At 45.0% G+C, this 27,005-nt stretch overlaps 1 protein-coding gene across 2 annotated transcripts in view; it reads left to right on the top strand.

Annotated features, from left to right (window-relative positions):
- Positions 1–26,721, top strand: part of ATF6 (activating transcription factor 6) — a 173,729-nt gene extending 147,008 nt beyond the window's left edge. For both annotated transcript variants that reach the window (XM_004688104.2, XM_012729154.1), the window contains exon 16: positions 23,088–26,721. In XM_004688104.2, the coding sequence (XP_004688161.1) occupies positions 23,088–23,296 (209 nt within the window). In that variant the 3' untranslated portion in view covers positions 23,297–26,721. The remainder of the gene's footprint in view (positions 1–23,087) is intronic.
- The last annotated feature ends 284 nt before the right edge of the window (positions 26,722–27,005 follow it).

Genomic DNA, 27,005 nt, shown 5'->3' with positions numbered 1-27,005 from the left:
TCACCCCCTCCCACCCCTCCACCCCTCCTTTATACCTCCCCTATGGCCTCCCTTCCCTTATCCTCTCCCACCCCTTCCTCATGCCCTCTAATCCGTCCTTCCCTCCCTTCCCCTTCCCTCCCACCTTTTCCCCTCCCTTCCCGCATCCCTCCTTCCTCCCCCTCCCTCTCGCCCTCCCTTCCCCCTGCCTCATACCCCTATCTCCTCCATCCCCCCATCCCTCCCTTGCCTCCCTCTTCCCCTCCCTCCCTTTCGCTTTCTGCCCTCCCCTCTATCCCTAAGCCCCACCCACCCTTCATTCTCCCTACCCTCAACACCTTAGCCATCCACTCCCTTCCCCATCCCACCCTCCATCATACCCCTTCCCTCACCCACATTCCCTTCCACCCATCATCCCCCTCCCATCCTTCCCTTATCCCCCTCCCTCCTGATCCCCATCCCTTATCCCCCACTCTCCCCTCCCTCTTCCACTCCCAATCCTCCCTCACCCCCTACAACTCCACCTTCGTACCCTCTCCCTCCCTTTCCCCTCATCCCTCACATCCCCTCCATCTCTCCCATATACCCCATCCCCTTCCACTCCCCATCACCCTCCCTCCTCCCCTCCCACACCTCCTCACCTCCCACCCCTGCCTCCCTCACCACCTCCCCCCTCATCCCCTCCATCCTTCCCCTCATTCCCTACCCGTCATCCCACTACTTCCTAATCTCCCTCCCTTACATCCCCTCCAATTCCATTCTTATCCCCTTCCATCCCTCCCTCATTTCCATCTCCCCTCCCATCCTCAGCCCACCCTATGCCTCCTTCATCCCCTCCCTTCTCTTGCTCATCCCCTCCTCACCTGCTCACTTCCCACCCTCATTGCCTCCCTAGTCCCCTCCCTGCCCCTCCACCTCTCACTTCTGCCTTTCCTTCCCCTTCTTCCCCTCCTCCTTCTCTATTTAGCAACAAATCTTTCTTTGGTTCTTCATGTTCCCACTCATATCTCTAGTGCCTTATAAGCAAAACTCTTAAATCATCCACCTACACTTGGTATTTCCCCCTTGTGTATCCTACGAGGCCTTCACCTCATCCCTCCTCTGAAACTACTTGTCAAAATTACTTTTACCTTCATCCTGCCATTTTTGTTTATGTCATCTTACTCCCTGCTCCATTTGACATCATTTGAAACATTTACTTGGTTTCTACTCTGACCCATTTGGTTCTTCATCTCCTTTCACTATTTCTTAGCTTCACTTGCTGACTTTGTCTCCTAAACCCTGAACATTGAGATACACCAGAGTGTAGGCTTTCCGCCCTTGCTGTCCCACTGAGCTGATGGGTCAGTCCCATGGCGTGTGAGTTACCCATCAGGCTAGCTGCTGTCACAGAGAGCCCAGAATGCACGTCTTAAACAAGGTGCAAGTGTATTTCCCACTCCTGTGCCCTGTAGGCAGATGATCGAGGACTGACACAGCCGCTTGTCAGTCTGGGAGGCCCAGGCTTGCTCTTCCCGTTGCTCTGCTCCATCTGCTTGATGAGCTACCTCCACTTCCTGGGCCCAGATGACTGTCCCACCTTCATGGATGTGTCCTGCCAGCTGGAAGTGAGGAACATCTCTCTACCCCGTGAGGATTCCTTGGATGAACACATTTCTTCTTTCACCCATGGGCCAGAACTGAGTCAGAAGGCAATTTAGTGAAGCAAAGCTAGGAAATGTAGGCATTAATCAGGCAGCTATAGATTCCAGCTAACATTACATTTGGCAGTCTTTTTTACTAGAGGAAAGAGAGGATAATGGGTCTTGGCAAACATGGAGTAGTCTTGGGTAAATGACAGTGCCAGGTTTTATCTCCTCAGCCTGACCTCTTCCCTGGGCTCCCAACTACCCAGTACCCCCCCCCCCCACATCGCCAAACACCTGCATATTCTAAACAAAACTCTGTTCTTCATAGATCCTTTCCTCATCTTGCTTCCCCTGGCTGTTCATGCCCGAAACCTAGATTCCTCTCTACCTTGCTCACCTAACATCCAGTCCACCTGCAAGTCCTGTTAACCTTACCTTCCTCGTAGGCCCCAAATCCTACCACCATTCACCACTCTCAGGCCATATGGTAAGCTAAGCTATCAGTACCTCTCAGTGGGGTGGTGAATCTCTTCTCAGGTAGTGTCTCTCCTCTGCACACAGTAGCCAGGGTAATAGTTTTAAAATATAAATAAAATCCTCTCTCTGTTGTGTGCAAAATCCTGCAGTGGCTTATGAAGTACTTAGGAAATACTTCAAATCCCTTTCCCTTACTGATAGGTTCTTGCATGATTTAGTCCCAGCCTTTATTTTTTTTCCCTTCAGCCTGACTTTACCCCAGCCTCCCTGACCTTCTTGGGCTTCCTTAGAATATGCAAAGCCATTCCTCCTGCAAGTTCTCTGCCCAGCATACTTCTGCCTGGTCCTTCCAAGCTTCTCTCCTTCCCACTACCTCTATCTCAGCTAAAACGCTGGATACAGCACTCTCCTCTCCTACCTCTGCCTCTCTCTCCTCTTTCTCACCTGCCTCCCCATCTCCTCTGGGTACCTTTGCTGCTTTTATTTCCTCCTGGCGCCATGAATATGTGCAACTGTTTTCTCCATTGTTCTATACCACATGGAAGGGAACTTAGATTGGTCTTTGATAAATTTTAGTTTCTAAGTTTAATATTAGTGTTTAATATTTCTTGGATGCTCAAATTTTTGTCCATCTTCCACCACTGTTCGTATGTAAGCTGCTGTAAGCAGGAGCCCCCCACCACCCGGCAGTGGGTGAAGCAGGAATTCAGTGTTTGTGGAAACACTAGGGATACAGAGCAGAATGGGCAGAATTTCTTTGTACTCCATCACCCAAAATGTTGAACCCCATCTTGAATTTAGACATCAAGTCCACAGAGATCTGAAAGGAATCTATGTTTTCTTCTCTGTGGTAAGACATCAGTTTGTCACCCCTTTCCTTTAAAAGGCAAGATGGAGGAGGTAGGAGTTGATAATTTAAGAAAGAGCAAACAGGGAATGAAGACATTTCTGAAATAGAGGCCATTTTAATGACCCTAAAAGATCTTTCAGAGTTCAAATAAAAAGTATATGTTGACAGTTTGAATTGCTGCGTTTTGAGAGCTTTCATAGTCTGATGTCATGGAAAGATCCAGACTTGGGAGTGAGACCTGAGTTCACATCCGATTCTGCCCCCCCCCTTTTTTTTTTTTTAGCTGTGTGCTTTTGGCCAGTTTCTCTGAATCGCTCTGACTCACATGGGCCATGCCTAGAGGTGGAGGGCTTACCAAGGGTCCCCAGAGCGCTAGGCCCCCTCCCAGCTGCTCTGCTTCTCCCCCTGAAAGCCTGAGCCCCTTCCTATAAGGCTTGGTTGGGTTAATTTATGAGCAGCCATCTCCACAGAGGCGGCTCAGTGTGTGTGTTTCAATACTAGATCAAAGTAACTTTAGTTAGAGAACAGTACAGGAATTAGAAGCAGTGTAGGAAACGTGGCAAAGTCTTCAATAATCCCTTGGTGTTTCTTTGTTTTTCCAGATTTTTTTGAGCAGCCATTCCTGAATGTTTAAAAAAATAAGAGTTCTGTTGAAGAGGAAAAGCACTGTGCACTAGTTTGTGCCACTTTTGTTCCAAAAAAGGGAGGGAGGAGGGAGTTGTTTCGCTGAGGCTCTGACAAAAGCTTGGTGGAGCCTGCGATTCCCCCATCACCCTTGTCCAGCAGTAGCGCTAATTAAAGACAAATGAGACCCAGTAAAGACCAAGTGTGACGCATACATCAAGTGGGATATGCTCACGATGGGGGGCGTGCATCAAAAATCTTTGTTCTTTTATCCTCACTGGCAGATGTAAGGCAGAATTAAGCCACTTCTCTACTCCAAAGGGGAAAGTCCGTCTGTCTGAAATTTAAGATTGAATCATTCCTCTGTTCCTGCCTTCACCCTTCACCAGATCTAACCCCCACACTGCCACCAGGGACCTATTTCAATAAAATACATCGCTCACTTCCCTCCACCTTTGCAGTAACTGCTGTCATCATGGGGACCAGTTCCTTGCTCTTCCTGCCCCACCCTGTCATCACACCAGACCCTGGTCCCACTTCCCACCACACACTTGTGCTTTGACAGTACCTCGCTCAGCACATAGCCTCGCGACTTCCTGGGCTTATGAAGCTCCGCTCTCTCTAGAACGTCCACCTCACCAGGCTGCAGAACCCCTCCAACTTCAGCGCTAGTCGACTTCCTTCAGAAAGCGTTCCTTGTCACCTCTTTACCCTGGGCTAGGTGGGCACCCTTCCCGTGCTATTACCCCAGACACATCCCCATTACACTTAAGCCCTGTTCATATCTGTTTACATAGCTGCCTGCCTGCCTGCCTGCCTGATGCTAACAGCCTTGGTCAAGGGCCAGGTCTTACTCATCTCTGCCCCTCCAGCACCCAGCACAGTGCCCAGCACAGAGCAGCAGCCAAGTAAATGCTGACGTCATTGAATCATATTGATCCTACCAGCAAAACCCAGGGGGGAACATCTGCCCTACCTTGTAGATCGGAGGAAAAGCCTTGTTTGGAACATTCTGTTCATCGAGAGCTGCTGTGCTACATATGAAATTGGGTATTTTAGCCCCTACTTTAAAATAAAGTATACTCATATGAGCATATGAGCTCTGTCACAATTACCTAATGCAGAAATGTAGGTAGTGACTACACTTAAGTAGTATCTGTGGCACCCAGCTCTGGGTTGGGCTTCAATTGGATGAGCTAATAGAGTAAAAGAAACGATCACTTTGGTTTATGGAAAAGGCTGAGTAGCAGGCCTTCTCTTCTTTAAGCCTTGCTTTAAAAAAAAAAAAAAATCTTAAGAAAGGTTCTTTTTAGAAAGTTCTGGCCTGCATTTCCTAAGTCATAAATCGACTGACCAGTCCAGTATTCAGCCTTCAGCCTGGCTTCCAGAGATTGAGAGTGACCTCTGTAAACACTGGTGGGTCCAGTTGTTTACCCCAAGATTTTCACATCCACCCAGAAAGAAGAGCTGCCAGGCATTCTGGTGACAAGTACAAAGTTTACCAGAAATCAACTGGATGACTTATTCTAAAAATAGAAGAGAGATAGGAAACTTGCCGGACTTTTAATGCATTTTAGGACTAAAAACTGAAAAAGTTTTAATACGTCCCAAATTTTCCTGTCTGGAGTCATTTCCACTGTCTGATAGATGCCTCCTGCTCCAAACCTGCCTTATTTTTCTCCCTTCCTCCCCTTCCACCCCCCCTTATAGACTAAATTTTAGAGCTCAAAAGACTCTGACTAATGTTTTCAAGATAAGTAGAGAAATCCCACATTGTTTCCAATGCAGTGACTTCCTCTGGGGTCTTTCTCTGTCTCCAGTCTCAGTTGTACTTATATTAACAGCAGAAATAGCACAGTATCTTCTTTCCTACATTGATGTTTCATGCAGAAACTCCTTAACCCTCACACCACCAGGCAGCTGGCAGTCTCTGTACCTTATCCAGTGGAGAGACAGGATGAATAGACAATGGAGGGGGCAACTGGTTTCCTCTGAAAAGTACATGAGGCAGAGGATCAGGGCAAGATACCATGACCCCTGACGCTCAGATTCTTCCCTGTGCTCTGAAGCCTTTGGTTTCTGCTCCACGGTGAGGCACAGGCTGCATGCCTGTTCCAATATGTCTGACTCTCCTAACCCTCCTGCCTGTTAGATAAAACCCTGTTACAGATGCAGTTACAAAAATGTGCTTGTTACTGCATAGAAAAGCTGGCCCTGTGCTTCCACGGCCTGGCATCTGCCCACTATGCCACGTGACTCCACACCATTAACAGTGGTCACATTTGATGTCATGTTATAGCCCAGAAGTCCTCACAGACATTGTCACACTTAATCCTTAAGGACTTTGGTAATATGAATTATCGTAGACTTTGCAATAAATAAATAAATAAATAGATAGATAGATAGACATTAATCCAAACAGTCTTATTAAAAACATAAATCAGTTCATGGCACATCTGCTCAAATCCTTCAACTGTATCCCTTCCAGCTAGAATAAAGGCCCAGTTCTGTCACCACTGAGGGGGTCTGGTTCCCCAGCTTCCCTGCTGCTCCTCAGATTCACAGCACTCATCCTGGGTATCCCCAGACACCCTCAAGACTGGCTCCCTCAGTCCCAGTAGGTATTGACAAGCAAGTAACTTATGCACCAAAAATCAGGCCATCCCAGACCAATTCCTCGGAAATTCCAGACACATCTTGTCTCTGCCCTGCTTCAGGGATTTTTGTTTTGTTTGTTTAAGAATAGAAAAGGTGGATTTATTGAAATACATTACTAAGAATAGCTGGAGGTGATCCCAAGGCTCTGCTGTACTCCAGACATCAGTGATTGGTTCGAGTGTCTAGTCTTGGTGTGACCTGACCGGTGATCTGGGGCTTAATGGCCTTTTCCCACGGCTGTCCCATCCATTCCCTTTATCAGTTCAAGCCTCCCATACTTGCCTGCTGGGCAAGGAGTGGGGGTTAGTTTTTACATTTAATAATGATACCACACATTTCCCCCTCTCCTAAGAGGACAATGACAGGTCTTGGGAAATGGGACGAAGGTCTAGCTTCTGTAACTGCTTCAAGCTGAGTCTGGGGCGTAGCGCTGGCCCTACCTAGCTTATTGTCGTCTCAGGACAGTGGGGAGTGGGGTGCAAAAGGGAATGAGATGATTTCACCTGGGCATGTAGGCCAGAGTTAGTTTTACGTGTTAGATGTTGTTCTCAGAGACCATGGGTGGTGCCAGTTGTCCATATGGGTTGCCCAAGAGATCAGGTCCATGTGTTTTATAGCCATATGTGCCTCTAGTCCTTGGGTACCCTATGACTGGAGCTGTAGATTAATGGCCTGAAAATGAGAAGAGATTAAACAGAAGGGTAAGAATACAAAGTCCGAGTATCAGAAAGGAGGAGTAATCCAACATGGAATTGTTAGGTAGATTTACCAGGGCAGAAGTTGGGCTGGCATGGGCAAGGGGAAATGGCCGGTAACCAAGAGAAAGTATCATTTGTAGCTGTAGGGATTGGATTCCTGAGGTCACAAACTTAATGATAATGACCTTGTTGAAGAGGGGAGGGCTTGCAATAGAGTAAGAGATTGGAAATGAGGGGACCTAGGAAGGGAAGAAAGCAGGATAGCCAAGACCAAGCATCCTTCTAGGAACACTGCCTGTGCCTGCCCTGATTATGTAATTGGCAGGTTTGATCCAGAATTTCTGAATGTGTTGTTGGACCTGCCCAGATGCAGATACTAGAGGGTCTGGGATTCCCTAAACAAGAGCTTTGGTCTACACCAATAAAACATTTTCCTTGAGTGGTACTAAATATTAAAATGCAGTTTGTAGAAACTCTATTCATGCCGACTTGAATCAGAAATTGGTCCCAAGATAGGATAGGGTGGCCAGAGCAGACTTCCCTTAATTATGGAAGTGGGGTTCTCTTTAAATGGGGAGTTATATTGAGGTGCTGGATGCCTTCTGGGGCTTGGCCAACAGTAAGGGTTAGGATTGAGTAGTTAGATAGCCATAGGGTGAGATGATAATTTTGGGGCTTCACTGAACCCACATGGCACATTGGGAATTAGGGTTAGATGGAAAGTGGAAGGGTAGCTCCGGATAAAATGGTCTTGTGATGTCTATGTTGAATTTTGATATGTGAGTGTATTTTACTTATCTGGTTTGCTACTGAAGAAAAAGTGATGGACTCGCAGATGTAAGCTGGAGGTGGTCCAGGGGTCTTTTCAATAGCAGCAAGCTTTACTCGGGAGCGAGGTGGACACAGACTGTGCCCTGTAGCTCAAGTGACTGGTGTTATCAGGAGAGCTTGACGAGCATTAGTCCAGACAGGTTGGTGGGGCTTCTTGTCTTGAGGCAAGACAAGATTTTGAGGAGGACCCCGTCTTGTGGAGGAATCTTAGAATGGCAGTTGTTGAGTAAAGGATCAGGAACTGGAGATCCACATGCCGAGGTTCAGGAGTGGGGTTGCTGTATGGAAAAACAGAGAGAAGGGAAGTGAGCTTTCTGTCACCTACTGTCCAGCCTCTGATGGATGCCCAGCTCACGGGGGCTTAAAGGGACACTTGAGAACCCACAGAGCAAACAGCCTATGGGGGATTTGAAGGAAGGAAAAGTTGTTCTCCACCTCATTGGGCCACAGTGGTCTTTGAGGGCACTTGCAACCTTTCAGGAATATTGGGGTGCACCCCAGCCAGATGCCTTCACTTGTTCCAAGGTTTCCTTGTCCATTGGAGAATGAGAAGGCCTAAGGGGTTCCTATACCCGATTTCCATACTCTATATCCATATACTACAACCAAAAGTTGTGGGGAAGAATCGGGATGTAGACTGGAGGTGCAGGGGTGAATGAATTCACCAGAGACAGAGTGGGAAGCAGAAAAGGCAGATTTTTTGAAATACACTACTGAGGGGAGCAGCGGGTGAGGCAGGAGAGGTCTGCTCAGTGCTTAGCTTGTCCTTGGTCTTTATTTACCACTATTAACTCTGTGCTTTTTTTTTTTTTTTTTAAGATTTATTTATTTGTACATACAGAACTGGGGTACAGGCCAGAGGCTCAGGGGCGGTGAGAGGCTTCACCAGAGACAGAGTGGGGAGCAGAACAGGCAGATCGACGAAGTACACTTCTGAGAGGAGCAGCGAGCGGGTCAGGAGAGGTCTGCCACGCCATGTGGTCTCCTCCCGGGCAGGCGGGAATTGAACTCATGCGGAAGTGGCTTTAGCTTCTCAGTGCAGTGCTTTAACCCGCTGCGCCACCAGGGAGGGCCTATTAACTCTGTGCTTTAACAGCGGCTTCCTCCTGCCCACAGAAAGAAATGCAAGAAATGCTTTGCTCTGTCTTGTTTACATCCTAACCCTAGCACTGGGGCAGCCTTGCCACATAGCAGGCACAGTGAGTATTTGATGAATGAAAATAAATTAAAAAATGGGAGATCCAAAAGGTAAAGTGATTTTCCCCAGCAAATGATGTGGCGTGGGAGCATGAGCATTTCAACAGACACTGGTGTCTTTTGATCCACATTTCATACTTTTTCACTTTGGAACCGAGCTAGTCCCAAACCCAGAATACCTTATAATGTTAAAAAGCAAAACCCAGGCAGTTATGAATGCTTTTTCTGTTATGTAGACTTTTAAAACAATTGTTTCATCAATTACATCATAGGGATGGAGCCCAGCTTTCCTCTGGCCACCCTCTGGGGCAGAAACAATGAGAATAGGTCGCAGAACCTCACAGACACCTCATTGTGTCAGGGCTTTGATTCCTAACCTCTGAAATTGGGGCTGTATCATTTCAAGCCCTCACTTAGTTCTGATAGCTCTTGAATCCACCACAAAAATGGATGTATGCCCAGTTTCTTTTTAATCTGCTCCATTTTGTATGCAGATATTTACTCTGTAGTGAACTATGTATGGATATTCCTGCAACTCCTCTTCTGTCACAGATTATCAAGCACCTGTGTTTGATTCCTTCACCCCAAGTTTGTACAAACGGTAGGCTTTTTGTTCAACTACATGAGATGATGGGATCAGTATACACGCCAGTCAGCTTGACCCTCTCGTGCAGCCTCTGTGGCAAGGAGACTGACCCCTGCTTCCTCAGAGTTCTCCCTGGAAAAAACAAACCTGAAGCAAGGCCAGCAGGCCAAATCAGGGACACGGCCACCCAGGAAGGGCTATGTCGACAGCATGAGCCTGTGCTCACTGCCCTTCTGAATTAAGGACACGCACACCGGCTGTCAGACCCAAAAGGTGCACCAGTAAGTCAGACCATAGCTGTCCCAGCTCAACAACAGTCTGTAAAGTTCAGTGTTCTGCACTCTATCGCAGTCCCATGATTTCATTGGTAAACTTCCCTCTACCAAGGTAGAGTCAAATACAGTTGTTTGGAGTGGACAACACAATCCTTCTGAGCACAAGTTTCCAGCCTCCTTCACAAGCAGCACTTATTTTATAAATATACAACACAAGGAAGGGTTATAATTCCCATTACTGCTGAACAGTGGCGTGGGACAAAGTGAACTTGAAAACCATGGTGAGGGAGAACATCTGAGAAAGTAAGAATGCAAGTTAATTACTGAACTTGGGACTTGGCCAGTAATTGAACCAAAACCTTTGAAAGCATAATAGAACACCAGCAACCTTGGTCACCTTTCTCTTACTCCATTTTCATTTGTTCCAGAAAGAAATTAATCTCGCTCCTCACCCACGAATACTTTTCAGGCTGTTGGTTAAAGGCAGCTCTGTTAATTTCTTTGCTTGCACTGTTAATTCTGTTTCCTTAATTTATAGTAACCATCACTCCAGTCACCATACCAGCTCATGTGTTTGGATGTCACAAATAAGTTTTGCAATTTCCAAAACACCATACCACCCCTCCTATGTTTATTCCTGAATGAATTTTTTCCCTGGGAGAAATAATTATTTTTCAGATGCAAACTACAAATAGGCTGTTAACGGAGAGTTTACTGTTTATTCATTTCTATTACCTCGTCGTTTTTCATATCCCACCTTCTCCATGGTTCCTAGTGTTTTTCTTATCTATGCACTTTCCTGTAATTTGATTGCAAACTCTGTAGAGACAGACACCTTTGGGTAACCAGCTGGAACAGAGGACATGCCATTGCAGTGAATGCTCACAGCTAACGGGGAGTCTGACAGACACTTGAGCTGAAAGCAGCGCTTGCCCTGACACCACCCTAGGTGTGCCGACTGCAGCCCCTGCTTTTAAGGACACACTTCCTGGGTCTCCACCCAAGTGCTTGCCTGTGATGATACCGGTGCCCAAATCGCACCTGCAGAGGCTTTAACAAACTAGGGTGAAAGTTAGGGGAGCACCTTATTGCTGATACTAACTCTCCAAACTCTATGAAGAGTTTGTTTTTGCTGTCTAGATTAATACCTATTAGGAATTGCTCCCTGAGAGAGCGTGAGAAACTCTCTGGAGTCCAGCATCAACATGACATCCTTGATATAAAAGCTCTCCATTGTTTGAGTATCATAGTTAAAACCAGGAATCTCTGGGAATTGGGTCTTGCAGCTATTCTCAGAGTGTATGTTGTGAACATTCCACAGGGCCCTCAGGGGGAGCAGGCTTACTTTTTGGTTTTCAGCAGTGCTTTGTCATCTTCACAGCTGAATGTAACACCGGAATGTGACATTTTTAAAAAATTTATTTATGCATACAGAACTGGGGTACAGGTGAGAGGTGCAGGGGTGGTGAGAGGATTCACCAGAGACAGAGTGGGGAGCAGACAGATTGATGAAGTACACTGCTGAGGGGAGCAATGGGTGGGTCAGGAGAGGCCTACTGCGCCATGTGGGTCAGCTCAGGGGCTGGGGATCAAACTCGCACTGAAACGGCTGCAGCTCGCTTGCAGTGCTGTGCTTTAACTCATTGCACCACCAGGGAGGGCCGGAATGTGACATTTACCTTACCTAATTTTGCCCATTTTTACTCAGTGCTTATCATTTTCAGTGTGGCACCTGTTGTCTTAAAAATAAGCTTCTTTGCTTTAGTAAGCTTCATTGTCAGTCAAATAAGAGCGAGAGACTCCACTCCTCTGGACTTCATCCAGGAGCCCTATCATTCACTCTATTCTTTGTCATTCCTCAGCAAGTCAGAAATGACATTTACTGGGCCTCTTTGTTGGCCTACAGGTTAATTCTCAGTGTTCTACCCCTTCTTCAACAGCCAGTGTGGCCACTACCAGCCCCCACGCCCTGCCTTATTCATCCATGCAATAAAAAAATGTTCATGGGTTTCCTTCAGAGTGCCCGGCAGTGGGGATCTGGCAGTGAAAGGGTAGAGATGCCTTCCCCTGATGCCTGGGTTTGTTCCCCAGTCAGGGAGCCGGGGATCTAGCCCACACATGGTGCAGCAGACCTCTCCTGTCTCGCCTGCTGCAGTGTATTTCAGTAGATCTGCCTGCCCTGCCCCCCACTCTGTCTCTGGTGAATCCCATCACATACACAACCCCACAACTCTGACCTACACCCCAGTACTTCTACAGACATACACACACACACACACGAAATGACATTTACTGACCAGAACATTTTTGGTTAAATAATTCACTTTAAAAATTTCCAAACGGGCCCTCCCTGGTGGCGCAGTGGGTTAAAGCACAGCACTGAGAATCTGAAGCCACTTCCGCATGAGTTCGATCCCCGCCTGCCGCCTGCCCCGGAGGAGACCACATGGCGAGCCAGACCTCTCCTGACCCGCCCGCTGCTTCCCTCAGCAGTGTACTTCGTCGATCTGCCTGTTCTGCTCCCCACTCTGTCTCTGGTGAAGCCTCTCACCGCCCCTGAGCCTCTGACCTGTACCCCAGTTCTGTATGCACAAATAAATAAATCTTTAAAAAAAAAAAAAAAAAATTTCCAAACTGTCAATTGGCTTCTTTCCTACAGAGCTACAGTACCAGGATTTACTCAGAAGCTTTGTAAAAAAAAAAAAAAAAAAAATTTCCAAACTGTCAATTGGCTTCTTTCCTACAGAGCTACAGTACCAGGATTTACTCAGAAGCTTTGTAAACATGGCTGCTTCCATTTTCTGAACAACTTATGACTGAGAGAAAATGGTTTCCCTGTGAAAAAGAGAAGTTATTTTTTATGGCTCAAAGAGGATTAATGTAGCTATATCAAGAGGTGGCTTGTATCCACTTTGTAATCATTCAAAAATCACAATAAATTCTTGGGAAAGTATTTGTTGTAAATTGTGTAAGTGGTGCTATTTGTAGACTCAGAGAGTAGCTTGTCAGAACTCAGTGGGAAAATTACCCAATGTGTAAAGTAGTATAGTTCAGATTATTTTTTGTTGTGGGAATCAAAAGCATTCCACAGTGCTTAAGCCATTTCTTCTGGAAGTCTGAAGGAAGGGTAACAGCCAAGTACGTACCTAGTTGGGGGAAGCGGGGAGGGTGTCCTTTCACAGCAGAGCAGCTGTAGCTGTGTTTCTTTGCTGTGCCCTCTTAGCGCTTCCATCAAGCATTCTCTTGGCCTTGTCTAACAAATTCGTCCTCGGTTCTTTGCTACACCGTTCTCTACGCTGGCTGCCACGAGTAGCTAAAGAAAACCCTACCCTCCATCTTTTCCAGAGTAAATCCTTTCTGACCAGTCATCTTCAGGAATAAAGTGAGCACTGTAAATTCCCACGTACACTTAAATCATTTGTAGGAATCATCAGATACTTTTTCCATAATCGTGTTTCCTTCAAGTGATATCTGCATTAGCCTCTTACCTAACTTTTAAACAAACTTATCAAAGACTTCTTCTGGCTTAGATTTCAGCAAAGAATGAAAAGGAATCAGCAAGCTCAGATCCTCTGCATCGCTCTGCTCTGACCTGTTGTTAATGAAACCTGCAGGCAAGCAGGGCTGTATATTTAAAAACTTAAAAAAGCAGAACTCGTTATAAATCCAGACACCTATATGAAGACCTGCCTGCTTCCACTTACTTAAGCCCGCAAAGCTATCAGATGGAAGTTATGGAGGGAACTCACACATGTTCTCCAATGTTGAGGTTGTTCTGAACATGATGTAATTGAAAGCAGCCACGTTCGATGCAGCCTGAGCACTGCTGACATTTCAGTGATGAAAATAAGACCCTGAGTAGCGGATCTTGTTCTGGACACTGATGTGTGAGCCTGCTCTCCACCCATCCTAACCTGTTTTTGAAAGCAAAGGAACGAATTCAGTAGGTGAAAACAGACTTTAGGACAACCTGTTTCTCTGAACAGCTTCCTCCAGTTCTTGCGCTGCCCAGCTCCAGAATAGCAGAGAACTGTGAGTAGTTTGGTAACCTCAGGCCTCAGTCTTTTAAGGCTCCCTCATATTCTTAAAATTTTGCTTCAGTGATTGCTTCTAAAAGCTGAGCTTCTTCAACATCATGGACAGATATATTGCAGAGAAAGCTGTTGTGATGCTCTGAGAAGACTGTCAGTCCCATACACGGGTTTTAAATACAGTTAAGGAGTCACTGTTTTTAAGAATAAAGAATCTTCTTGGATGCAACAGTAATAATTGCAGAGAGCTGGCCCTTATTTTCTGGATAATTGTTTTCTGGGTTCTAGATTTTATGTGCTTGAACTTTGGCTCCGTTTTTATGGGTCTCAAATTTTTGTTGAGACACCATGAAGCAGTTTACTCATGCCAATGATTAAAATTTTAAAACTAAAACAGCAATTGGTCGTCCATAGATTTGGGCCCCAGACCTCAGGCTAAACCTCCAAAGTTGTGTCTTAGGACAGCAAGTCAGGTTCTAGTTCTATTTACCCAACCCAGGCTTTTCATTGGTCCCTTTGTTGTTTCACATACCTGAAGTTCACTTGCTTTCAATTTTTGTGGCACTGAGTGAAATTATATAATCAAATGTCTGTTCAGCAATTTAGAAATTCACTTTGAAGAAATGAGTAATTCTGTTAGTCATATCCTTGTTGATGATGTTTCAAGAGCTCTTTGAGCTCAATGACATGTAACTCTCTTGTACAATCTAATGAGCAAACCTCCCACGTTCCTGGGCAGCCCCAGGGACAGAGTAGGAGGACCCAGAGAACAGCAAGCTTAACACCATTTGTCTGTGGACAGTAATGGAATTAGCCAGATTTCCTAATGTCATTCTAATGGATTGTCAAAACATCCAGAGAAGCTAAATTTGAGATATTGTAGGAACCTGACTGTGAATCACTTATACCTCTGTAGATAGGCCTCTAATTTCCCAAGGACTAAACTTCACCTGGTCACCTTTAAAAAAAGTTACTGTCAGTAGTTATAAATTCAAAGGATCAACTTGAGGTTGAAGAGGAGTGATTCTGGCCATGTTTCAGAGACAGGTGCTCTGGTTATTTTTGGATGTGAGGATGTTCTAAGTGCTTTACTCCCAACACCATTTTGGGACTATTCTGGGATGGCCCTTTCTCAAATGGGGGCCATGTATGGTAGAACTTTGAAAAAGCAACAAGTTACCTGATGGCAGGCCTACCAAGCCTGAGAGGACAGCCTTCTTAGCTCTAACATTATGCTCTGTGCTGTCCTGGTCTGCAGAGTGTGAGATCCTGGCCTAGTTCCAAATATGTAGTCTGGAAACAAACTTCAGGGTGGATGAGCCAGTGGGGGTGCCCGTGTTTAGTTACACGTTGTGACCAGTGTTGTGAAGGAAAGGAACTGATAAGATTGGGAGGTGCTTCTTGAGTTTCAATAGTAGAAGAGCTTTCTGAGGAAGTGCACTTGTTTGCACCAATTTCAAGTGGGGTAGAAGGGGTGTCTGTGGTTTCAGGTGCCCCAGGATAGCCCCTCTGAGAGGGTGAGACCTCAGGTATTGTTGCACCAATACCTTAAATGTAATTCCACATTCATAGACTTACGTAAGCTGCATAAGGGAAAACACCTCATATCCTTACTCAATTCTCCCACAGTTGACCATACTTGGTTCATGTAGACGGTCTTGTGGTCCCTCACGATGTTTCCTTTTTGTTTGGACACAGAAAATGAGGCCCAAATATTCCTAAGAGTCTACTGTGCCTGCCTCAGCGCCAGTACCCAGATGCTGCTCAATGAATGGTGACTGACTGGGTTTGGCCTCCCAGCTAACAAATACCCAGTGGTCTTGTTCCTTGCCCATCTTTTCTTAACACACATGTTCCCTTCATTCTCTCCCCAGTGACACCATTTGGTCCCAGGGCTCTGTGTCTTGTCTGCGGATAACTCCCATTTTCTCCTGCCAGGTCATTCCTCATCCCAAGTCTGTAAAGCTTGTGGTCTTCTCCACTAGACTCTCCTCCTTGAATCCCAGACAAGTCCCACCCTCTACCCATGAGTGCATGGCTCTCCCGGCCTCCTGAGATCTTTCTTTGGGGTCTCACCCTCTCAGAGGGGCTACCCTGGGGCACCTGAAACCGCAGACACCTCTTCCACCCCACTTGAATTCACTAACCATGTTCCCTGCCTTCCTTCTCGCCAGAGTGCTTAACTTTTTGCATACTTATTTTCTATCTTCTCACTCTTTCCTTTGTAAAAATTAAGAATTTCTAAGAATGAAGGCCTGTGAGGACATGGTTATTTTTTTTTCTTCCTGTTTTGTTCACTACTTTATCCTCCGCCCCTGGTACATGGTAGGAATTCAACAAGTGTCAGTGAATTAATGACTCTGGGCTTCCCAGGCATTGTATTTATAATGCTTCTTTTGCATCAGAAGACAGAGTGAACACATCAGGACACTGTCACTGAGCTCACCACCTGTCACCGCAGGCAGACCAGTGCCCTTGTGTACTCATGGCAACCCAGACACTAGGCGTGGCTTTACCATAAGGGATGTGGCTTTCTGAAAATAATGGTTCTTGGTTGAGTATGGGAAAAAAATATTCCCAGCATAGTTAAGGGGGTTCAGGAATGCATTCTAGCCACTTCACTTAGGTTTCACCCACCCGTTTTGCTTTTGCGTGGGTATTCATGTAGTTCCTCTGTTGTTCTCATGTGTAAAATGAAAACAATGTGGTATATAATAATAATAATTAAATAACATAATAATGCTTGCCTGGAGAGGTTGTTACGAGAATGGGTTGAGCACTGTCTGACTTATAGAAAACACAGTAGATATTTATGAAATCAAACAGTATTCAGCACAGCTAGTGTATATAAAACCTGTGTTAAAAGTACTTTGTATTTGGCCCTCCCTGGTGGCACAGCGGGTTAAAGCACTGCACTAAGAAGCTTAAGCCACTTCAACATGAGTTCGATTCCCGCCTACCTGGGAGGAGATCACATGGCGTGGCAGTCCTCTCCTGACCCGCCCGCTGCTCCCCTCAGCAGTGTACTTCGTCAATCTGCCTGTTCTGCTCCCCACTCTGTCTCTGGTGAATCCTCTCACCCTCTGCACGTCTGGCCTGTACCCCAGTTCTGTATGAATAAATAAATTTTTAAAAAAAAAAGTACTTTGTATTTGATTGTAAAACAATGTGGTTCTCTCTAGACTAATACAGTAATAATCAGGGATTTGTCACCTGTGAGAGTGTAGGAGACATATAATGGGTGTCGTGTGGGGGCCCCCCGTGCATGGCTCCCTGACTGCAGTGCTGAGTCCGGGTTCTCTTCGATCGTGGCAAGCACAAGTTTGTAGATACACCCCCTACACCACACACACTTTGTCTAAATCACTATAGAGCTTCCAGATAAACTCATCTTAGTCTCATTGCTTATTCCCTTAACACCAAAATTTAACAAATTTTGGTCTGAATTGCAATTACATATCCTACCTGGGACAGTCCTAGCTTGCAATCTTACCCCTGTCAGAGATGCTCTGCTTTAGTTTCTCCCCAAGGGCCAATGTAGGAGTTGCGAGGGGGCTGTTTGCTGCTGCCAGGTGTCCCCATGTCACCAGATGGGCACTTCACAGAGGCAGCACATGTCTCCATCTGCAGCATGACCTTGCTTCTTCACTTGGTGTTCTTCCAAATATGAGAGAGACGTTCTGGTTTTACCACTCACTCCACACAATTTTACCCCTTCCAAGCTCTGCCAGATACTAGTTAAAGGAACCAAGCCTCTTTTTTGTAAGCATTTTCAATAAAATAGAACATTTATATGTTAGTCATAAAGGAAAAGATCAATGTTGGCATTAGGGAAGGTATCTTAAAGGATTAATCGAATTTTACTTAGCATAAACCCCTCCAGTCCCAGCCATGCTGTTGCAAATGGTAAGAGTTCGTCTCTTCGTAGCTAAGGAGTATTGCACTGCGTGTATATACTGCATCTTCTTTATCTGCTGTTTTCTACTGCATATGCATTGTTTTCATGACTTGGTACTGTAAGTCTTGGTGCACTGAACACAGGAGTGCATATATCCTTCACATTAAGTGATTTTGCATTCTTTAGATGAATACCAAGATCTGGAATTGCTGTATTATCTGTGATTTTAATATGTTTTAAAATTTGGAAGAACCTCTGTATCATTTTCCATATGGGCTGTTCCAGTCTACATCCCTACCAACAGTGTATGTGGTTTCCTTTTTCTGCACATCCTTGCTAACATGATACTTTCTGGGTGTATTTTTTGTTTGGTTTTATTTTGTTTAATATGAGCCATTCTCATGGGAGTGAGAAGATATTCATCTTGGTTTTGACTTGCATTCTTCTGATAAGTGATATTGAGCACACTGTCATATGCTTCTTGGCCGTCGGTATGTAAGGAATCTTGGAGGCCTTGGTGGTGGGTATGGTCTGGTGACACACGTCTCAGGAAGCATGCACCTATATTACTCTAAATCATATACAATGTTAAAAACCTATGTTGCGGCCCTCCCTGGTGGCGCAGCGGGTTAAAGCACAGCACTGAGAAGCTAAAGCCACCTCCGCATGAGTTCGATTCCTGCCTGCCCCGGAGGTGACCCACATGGCGCGGCAGACCTTTCCTGACCTGCCCGCTGCTCCCCTCAGCAGTGTACTTCGTCGATCTGCCTGTTCTGCTCCCCACTCTGTCTCTGGTGAAGCCTCTCACCGCGCCTGATCCTCTGGCCTATACCCCAGTTCTGTATGTACAAATAAATCTTTAAAAAAAAAAAAAAAACCTATGTTGCTTCAGTTTAAAAATTAAAGAATAGAATTTAACAGGATTGAGAATTTGATAAATGATGAGCAGAAAGACACTTTTTCAAGTAGAAGGGGGAAAATACAACAGAAATATAAACACATGGTAGTTGAGATGTTCAAAACCAGGATGCAGGTTGAAAATAGCTGAGATTGGCTCAGCATAGCAGAGTGGGACTTCTTCAGAGCCACTGTACAAACTGGTCATTTACCACCTCCCTGTTATGTCTTTGTGTCACACCTCCACTGATTTTCAGCTACTTGATCTCCCCCTTTTTACCCTTCAAGTTTCTTTCCTCACTTTTCCTTTTGTTTTGGTTGATGGTCTCTCCATAGTTGGTGAATGGTAGATTTTAACCTACTCCCTCAGCCCTCGAGTCCCCACACCCCACCCCAGGTTCAGGCACAGATGCCACAGCCCTTTCCTTTCCTGGTCTCGCTTATACAGGGAAAACGACCTCTTTTGGGATTTGTGCCTGATCCTGAATAGAAATGTTTTATCACTGACTTCTTTTCACAGCACCAGTGACATCTTGTCACTTTTTAAAATTAAACTTTCTGTAAAGTTTTTGGACATTTAATTCCGTTTACAGTTACGTGTGTTAGTCATCTCCCAGCTAACAGCCTCTTGGCAGGTCATTCTGAATCCAGTTATTGTGTGTTTACAGGCGTTGAGAATTCCACACTGCCTAAAGTTTTTCCACCAGCAGCATCCAGGCACTTCTCTTGCTTCCCCAGCCCTTCTGAGCATTCGGGACCACTTTTTAGTGCTCATGTTTGAAGCCATTCAGCTCTTTTTTGTCTAATTTTGAATTTATAATATTCCTATTTTACATCTTTTTCTTAATTCTCACCAGAATTCAACAGACTTCAGATCGTAAGCTCGCACTTGCCAAAATCCCAGAACATCAGACTATTTATATCACTTGTGAGGCACCCAGATGTTTACTGATAAAAGGGGGAAAGCAAACAAGTAACATTTTCATTCCAGACTGTTCCTTGTGGTTCTATTTTTTCCATACAATCATGGTTGTTTTTTTTTTTTCATTAAATTTACAAAAATAGTTTAGCAGTCTTTTCCCATAGCTCATCAGCTCTCACACTCCTTAATCCATTGTTTACAATGTTCCCTCATGTTAACAAATCCAAAGGCTGTCATCTTTGCACACTGAAAGGACACCTGAGCTCTGGGAGAGAGTGTAGCCAGCCTCAGCCCCTCACCTCTCCCCATTCCTCCAAAGCCCTCCCTTCTTCCTCCCTAAGCCTCTAGAGTCCTGAAATCTCACTCCAATTAAAGTCTGCTCTGATAAATTTCATTCATGCTTTAGAAAAGTTATAGGCAGCAATGAAGATGTCCTTTCCAGCAGTGGGCAGTGATTAACTGCTCTCAAAGCCTTAAGTAAAGGGTATTGCCACTATTGTCTTTCAGAGTCTTATTGCTGCGCCTGAGTGTGACCTTGTGAGCAGATAGCTGACCGACCGGGTAGAGGGCCTGCAAAGAAAATGAGCTATCACAAGCTTTTCCCCAGTCTGTCCTCCTCTCATGTAACTATAATGAAACAGATTAGAATAGTAAGAAGACCTAATTATCCAAAGTCAGGTGTCCAAAATTGACATGACACAGAGCTCCTGGCTACAGTCCCTTGGTATGGGTCAGAGAAAACTGATGTGGCTCCCTTAACTGTTTTTAGAGGTGTTAAATAACTTGGGGCTCCTAGTGGCATGTCATACCAAACCATGAAGTACCCAGTTTGTCATTCAGAGAGCAACCCATTCAATCTATTGTGTTTACATCCTGTCTAGTTAAGAGTTGTCTTCTAATAATGCTGATCATTTTCTTGGCTTCGAAGTGACTATCGTCAGAAAAGAGTGAAGAACAGAATACATTTAAAAGTCTTCTAGACCACACCTAGCCTGAGTCTCCTGGTTGGATTTAAGACAACAGTGCTTTTTCAGCCTTGGTCAGGGACTCCTTGATTTTGGAATCAGGTCACAGCTTTAGTTTTGATTACTCAAAGCGTCTGTGCTTATGGCCCTTGGCTTTCCAACTCTTCTTGATTTCTCAGGTATGAAGGGACTTATCAGTTTGAACCTGCAGGCACGTGGGCTGTAATGACTTCTGCAGGTGGTTTGAGCTGTATAAACCCAGTCTTGATCTTAGACTGTCATCTGGATTCCGAGTTAATCCAGGAAAGCAGTAAAAATTAGTAATGTGCATTACATGCCTCTAATACATGTGTTTTCCATTAGTTGGTCATCTCTGCCCCAGTGTGAGTGCACTCGCTTGCTTTCATTCCCTTTCTCCTAAAGCTTTTCTAAAATGAGAGCGATCATGGTTCCAAAAGGAAATGACTGGTGTGGCACCTTGAAATTTGAATCCAGTCACGTGATCTGGATGAGATGACTCCAAAATACACTAGCAGATTGACTTCTTCTATCTTCTGCCTTATGAGTAAAAACACGGATAGGAAGCATTCTTATAGGCATTCAGATTTAATTTTCTAGAGACAAGCAGATGATAAGCAAAGTCAAGTCTTACATAGTGGCAAGACTTGTAAAATGGGGGTTAAGTTTCCATGGCAATAGTTTTGAAGAATACATTGGATTAGTTAACACACAGAAGCAAGCAGCTGTTCTTCTCTAGAAAGACTTGGAAAGAAGGAAATGAACTTCAACTGTAATAGAGATTTATAAGACTTGTAATGGGAAATTCATCATCAACGAGACTATGTTAAAAATTGGAACAGATAGCCAACCAGTAGAAGTGGGGGGAATGTCATCTTCCATTGCCTTTAAAATAGAATATATCATCTGTTTGAGGCATTTAAAGTTGATATACTAGATCTGTTTGGTCTTTAACTTCTAGAGGTTGTAGACCCTGTTAAAAATCTGATGGACTCTCTCATCAGAAAAATACACAAAAACACAAAATCTTGCATGCAATTTTGGGGAATTTATGGACTCCCCGAGGTCTATGCATATGACCCTAATTTAAGAACCTCTGGAGTAGATGATCTGCATGTCTTTCTTTACTTTGTAAATAATTCCATGGCTCATTTTTCCCACACATAACAGTAAAAGAATCAGAACTTCAGGTGTCAATCTTTGGATTTTCTTCCTCTAGGTTTATAAGACTTGGTATGTAGTGTCAACAGTAAAGGGGAAGAAAAGATAATGGAATTGAAAGCTTTCTACTTTTAAATGCAATTCTTTGTCCTCGAGAATCCAAATGCTCAGTTTAAAAATCACGGTTGGCTGTGTATCACTCTCATAAAAAAGCAGTTCGGAACAAGGCTTTGCCAGCAGTCATTCTTCCTAGTCCCCACACCCAGCTCAGGATTCACAGATGAAAATGCAAACCCAGATGCCACGTTGACTCCCCAGCATTCTTCCAAGTCCACACAACTTCCAACTGTATTGCTGGGACTGTCCAGCTGGGCTTGAAAACTAGTGTTTACTTCTAAATCTCTTGTTAATTTTGTGCCCTAGTTTCATTGACTATAATAGAAAATGGCCACCCAGAATTACCAAATAATTTGTCCTTTTTCTAAATTAAGAGCTTCCATCCTGTTAAGAACACTGGGCATACTATGTGTATATTAAACTCATGATACTAAGTGACCACCATGCTTGATAAACATGGTTCCATGTGGTTTTCCTGTACCCTCTGCGAACAACCTGTAGTTTACCTGAAAGCATTATAGCAGTGCCTTTAATTCCAAATTGAAAATGTACTTGTTTCTTTGTATCTGGAATCAAGCATTCTTGGCAGTCAAGATCCTCATAAGGTCTCCTTGTCATTCACATGATGTGCTATTTTTTTTTTAAAGATTTATTTATTTATTCATACAGAATTGGGGTACAGGCCAGACATGCAGAGGGTGAGAGGATTCACCAGAGACAGAGTGGGAAGCAGAACAGGCAGATCGACGAAGTACACTGCTGAGGGGAGCAGCGGGCGGGTCAGGAGAGGTCTGCCACGTCATGTGGATCTCCTCCGGGGCAGGTGGGGATCGAACTCATGCGGAAGTGGCTTAAGCTTCTTAGTGCAGTGCTTTAACCCACTGCGCCACCAGGGAGAGCCATGATGTGCTATTTTTTAAAAACAATGATTCCATTATTGAAAGGAAAGCTGAGGGCTTAAGTATTCTTCCCTCTACCACCACTACAGTCTCTCTCTGTTCCAGTGGCTCCAGTCATCACGGTATCACGATGGGACGCATACAAGACCTGTGTCTGTTAACTCTAGCTGTGGCCCAGGCCTTATTGAACCAAAAGCAGGTTGTCTGGGGGATGGAAATGGCGCAAGTGTAGCTCTGGGCTCTGATGAGCTCCCTCTGCATCTGGATGGTGCAGTAACATTTCACACCCTAAAGCTTGTTTTGTCTCTAGTCTGATGCTTAGGGCAGAAATGCAGCTTCTGTGGGTTGTTTATTTTGTGCATATTCTTCTCTGCAGAGAATGTCATCAACGGGCAAGACTATGAAGTGATGATGCAGATCGACTGTCAGGTGATGGACACCAGGATCCTCCATATCAAAAGTTCCTCCGTCCCTCCTTACCTCCGAGATCAGCAGAGGAATCAAACCAGCACCTTCTTCAGCTCCCCTCCGGCAGCCACAGAGACAACCCAGGTGGTCAGCACCATACCTGAGTCCTTACAGTGACACCCTAGGTGTGCTGGGAACTCAGGGGCACCCTGTCGCCTGGAGTGTAGGTGACAAAGCGCTTCTGTGCTTACCCGGTGGAGAGCAGGGACCCGCCTCAGAGTCCTGAGAGAAGCAGCTGCTGTTTTGCACCAGATGCCCGTCTACTTGGAAAGCACCAGACTCTGGATGCTGGGACAGCATTGCCCCGGGGCACTGGACCTTGCGTCCTCCTCTTTTGCCTCATTAGTTTCCTTCTGTACCTTTCTAAATTGTTTTTTCTTTATTTGTTTTTGTTTTAGTCATCTTTCAGATAAGACCCTCTTCCCTTCTCCGCTCCTTCATTTAATGATCCAGTAAAGTGACTGGCTTACAGCTGTACAGCACAGATGTTCAGCTATTTCCATGGTGGGAGTTTGCATTAATTTAATGTGTACTCATCCTAGATTTTGTCTTTGAGAAAAGTATTTCAAAACCAGGACTGCCAAAAGCATCCCAAAGAGAGTTAAAACAATTTGGAGCTTTAGGTAAAAGGAGGACTCCCCGTTGATGAATTGTATCTTTCTTTACTTGGGGTTTGTAGTTCATTGACTCTGCGTGTGAATAATGGGGAAGGGATAGAGAGGATGTTGCAGGACTTTGAGAGAATGAGCTGGAAGAGAAGGTCAACGGTGGACCTTTTATAGAAGAGCTAGCGCCATCAGAACATTTGTGTAAAACACAGAAAGCTTGTTTTGTTCAGGCTGTAAGGCAAAGCTGCAGCCACCATTATCTTGAGGATGAGCCTGAGTGTCAGCACTTGTGTCTCTGCTTTCTAACCTGGTGCAGATCTTCAAGCACCACAGGACAAATCCTACATTTTTATTGTGAACCCCCCAGCCCCTCTCCCTCACCGTCTGTTACTGTGATGCTACCGAATTCATCTAAGGAACTTACAACTCTAGACTTAAACAAATGAACTTTTTTTCATGAAAATTCATAACTATTCCTTAAGACTATGCAGACAGGCAAGCTTTGATTCCTGCTAGGGGGATATGTCCCATAACTCGGCAATAATAACACTTCCAATCTCTCCATTGAAAAGCCAGTGTAGGAATGAATTCTTTTGTCCTTCCAGTGTTTAAAAAAAGCTACTGTGTTTATATCTTATGGTACTTTGACTACTCTCTTCTCTCCGGTGTTCTACTTTCAATTTCTAGAGTCTTCCTTCTTCCCCTCCTGTGAAACCTCTCCATAGAACTCAGTCTGCACACAGCCCCCCTCTCCTGATTAGCCTTTGTCAGAGTTCTCCCCTTCCCTGCCCCTTCTAGCCCTGTCTTCCACCTTGCAAGAAAGAGAAATTGTATCAGCTCCTCAAGCACTATTTGTAACTGAGTAGTTTTTTTTCTAGGGAAATTAAGATTCTAATTAATTTTGGAAACTCACTAGCACATCTAGGTCTGGAGAGATACCTCTGTGCCCAAGCTAACTACATGTATCTGAGCTTGATTGAACTTTCATGGGGAAGTTGGGCTCCCCTGCTCTGTTACCTGGGAATTTGGAGTTTGAGGTGTTCATTAGTCTTCCTCTTTGCCACAGTCCAAGCTGTTTCGGGTCAGAGCAGCATCCCCCTTGGGTTGGAGTCTTCTGGGTGACTTTCAGACAGGAGCTCTTTACCCAGGAGACCACACTTCCTTCTAATGGGCATCAAGAAATGGGCCAGCAGACTGTTGGGTCACAGAGCAGTTTCCCGGCCCCACCCCCTGGCATGCATGCTGTCTTGAGGAGATGCTGTGTCCAGTTTGCAGGGGTCACTGGGTCAACTCCAAACCACTAGTCTTCTGGGACAGTTGCAGTTTCCCAGCAGAGTGAAGCGGCATGCCTGAGGTGAGGAGGAGGCACTTCCTCCCTCGCTGCACTGAACACGCCAGAAGAGCCCAGCACAGGGGCTTCTTCTCTTTCCCCACGCTTTACGTCCTCTCCCAGCTTTTTCTGTAGTGACTCTTCAGACTGAGGGCTTCAGTCATGCCCACCACAGTCATGCCTCTCACGGTGACAGTGCAGTTGTGGTGGATGATGGGAAGGAGACAGGCAGATTGTGCATTTTGGGGCCAGTCCCGAAAGCCATACTAGGAGCCTCACCTCTTTTCCCTCCTTACTGACCCTCAGCCCTCGGCATTACCTGTTCTGAATTGATCTTTTCAAGATGAGTAAACAGGATTTTCCTCAGGATAAACTTTTAGGAAATGAGTGTAGGCAACTGATAAATACATAGAAGTGTCGCCCTTTTAAAATTGCTGTCAAAGCTATTCTTACTCCCAGGCATAGCTGTCTTTATTTTCATATTTGTGTGCTAGTGCAAAGCCCTATAGGAAACAGAGCATTTCTAGTCCTGATTAATAAGTGAAGTTGGTGTTTTGGCTTAATGTTTTGGGTGAGCTTGCCTCTTGGGAGTTGCAGCCAGGAATTGGGAGGAAGAATGTGTGTGTGTGTGTGTGTGTGTGTGTATGTAATTTTTAATTTATTAAGTTTTTTAATGGGAATTTGCAAGCTTGTAAGAAACCACACAAACTCAGAGGAGGCAAGTCTGCTCTTATTAGGTGACTTGAGTCCTTGGGCCACCAGTAACACTCTCTTGGGAAGCAATGGTGGAGGATGCTGGGAACAGTTTTCCTCCTGGTTGCAAGTCCCAAGTTTTTAGTCTAATGGAAGTGAGTGGTATTCCCTTGTGTGAACTACTGAGTCAGATGTCAGGAACCCTTTCTGTGAGGCTAACTGCAGGGACAGAGGTCTGTCAGGATGGTAGTGAAGGCAGCATCCTCCTAAAGTGAGGATTTGTGAAAGGCTCAACCTTAAAACAAATGTATTGCTTGCTGTGCTTGTATTTTAGAAACTTGACCTTTAGATTATCAGGTGGGGTTTATGTTTTCACAAGTAAAATATCCCCCATGATTATAAAAGCTCAGAGCATCTTCTAATTTTCTTAATGACTACAAGCTCCAGCTCAAAGCTGGTTATTTCCTTGCCTCTTCTTGTAAGTAGACGAGGTATTTGAAAGCAGCAATGTCTTATGAGTCATTCTTGAGTGTCCTGAAAAAACGTTACTTTGGAAAAAACAAGGAACTTGGGATTCAAACTGACTTTTCTATCATTTTTAAAGGGACACTGTCCTAATACAACCTCTCTGGCTTGTGTCCCTGGAAGTCACAGTCTTGCCATTCTGGTAAGACACTGTTGCTGTGGCCTTCAGAGTGATTCAATCTGGGGAACACTCAGACTTCTGGTGACTTTTATTTCATTTTCTGCTTCTTGCCATTTTACTAAGCTCAGGCTGTGAAATCTGACAGCAAAATATCACGAGGGACAAACTTGTATTTGACTTTCTAACACACTGAAAAGCTTCAAAGGGACTTAAGCTTTCAACTACCTTTAAAAAAAAAAAAAAAAAAAGGTTTACTGAAGAGCCAGAATAAGACCTCCATTCAGACTGACTTCATGGACGTTCTCCGCCCTGAGAGCCCTCATCCTGCTGCCTGCCAACAGACTGGCTCAGCTTCCTCAGCAACGCAGGAGCTGCACTTGAGGCGCATCCGCTCACGTTGGGGGCTCTCTTGTAGGACTGCCTTCCCACGTGAGATTGCTGTATTGATGGATGCTTACCAACACCTCTGACCTCCCATTCTTCACCAAAATGTTCTTTTTGTCAGGCTTGATTTATTATAACTTGGAGAAGCAAGGATCATTGTTGCTA

This window comes from Condylura cristata, unplaced genomic scaffold (assembly GCF_000260355.1).
Source record: "Condylura cristata isolate star-nosed mole 26May11 unplaced genomic scaffold, ConCri1.0 scaffold00024, whole genome shotgun sequence".
Lineage (NCBI taxonomy): Eukaryota > Metazoa > Chordata > Mammalia > Eulipotyphla > Talpidae > Condylura > Condylura cristata.
Note: the sequence above shows the minus strand (reverse complement) of the source record. Positions and strands in the feature narration are given on the sequence as shown.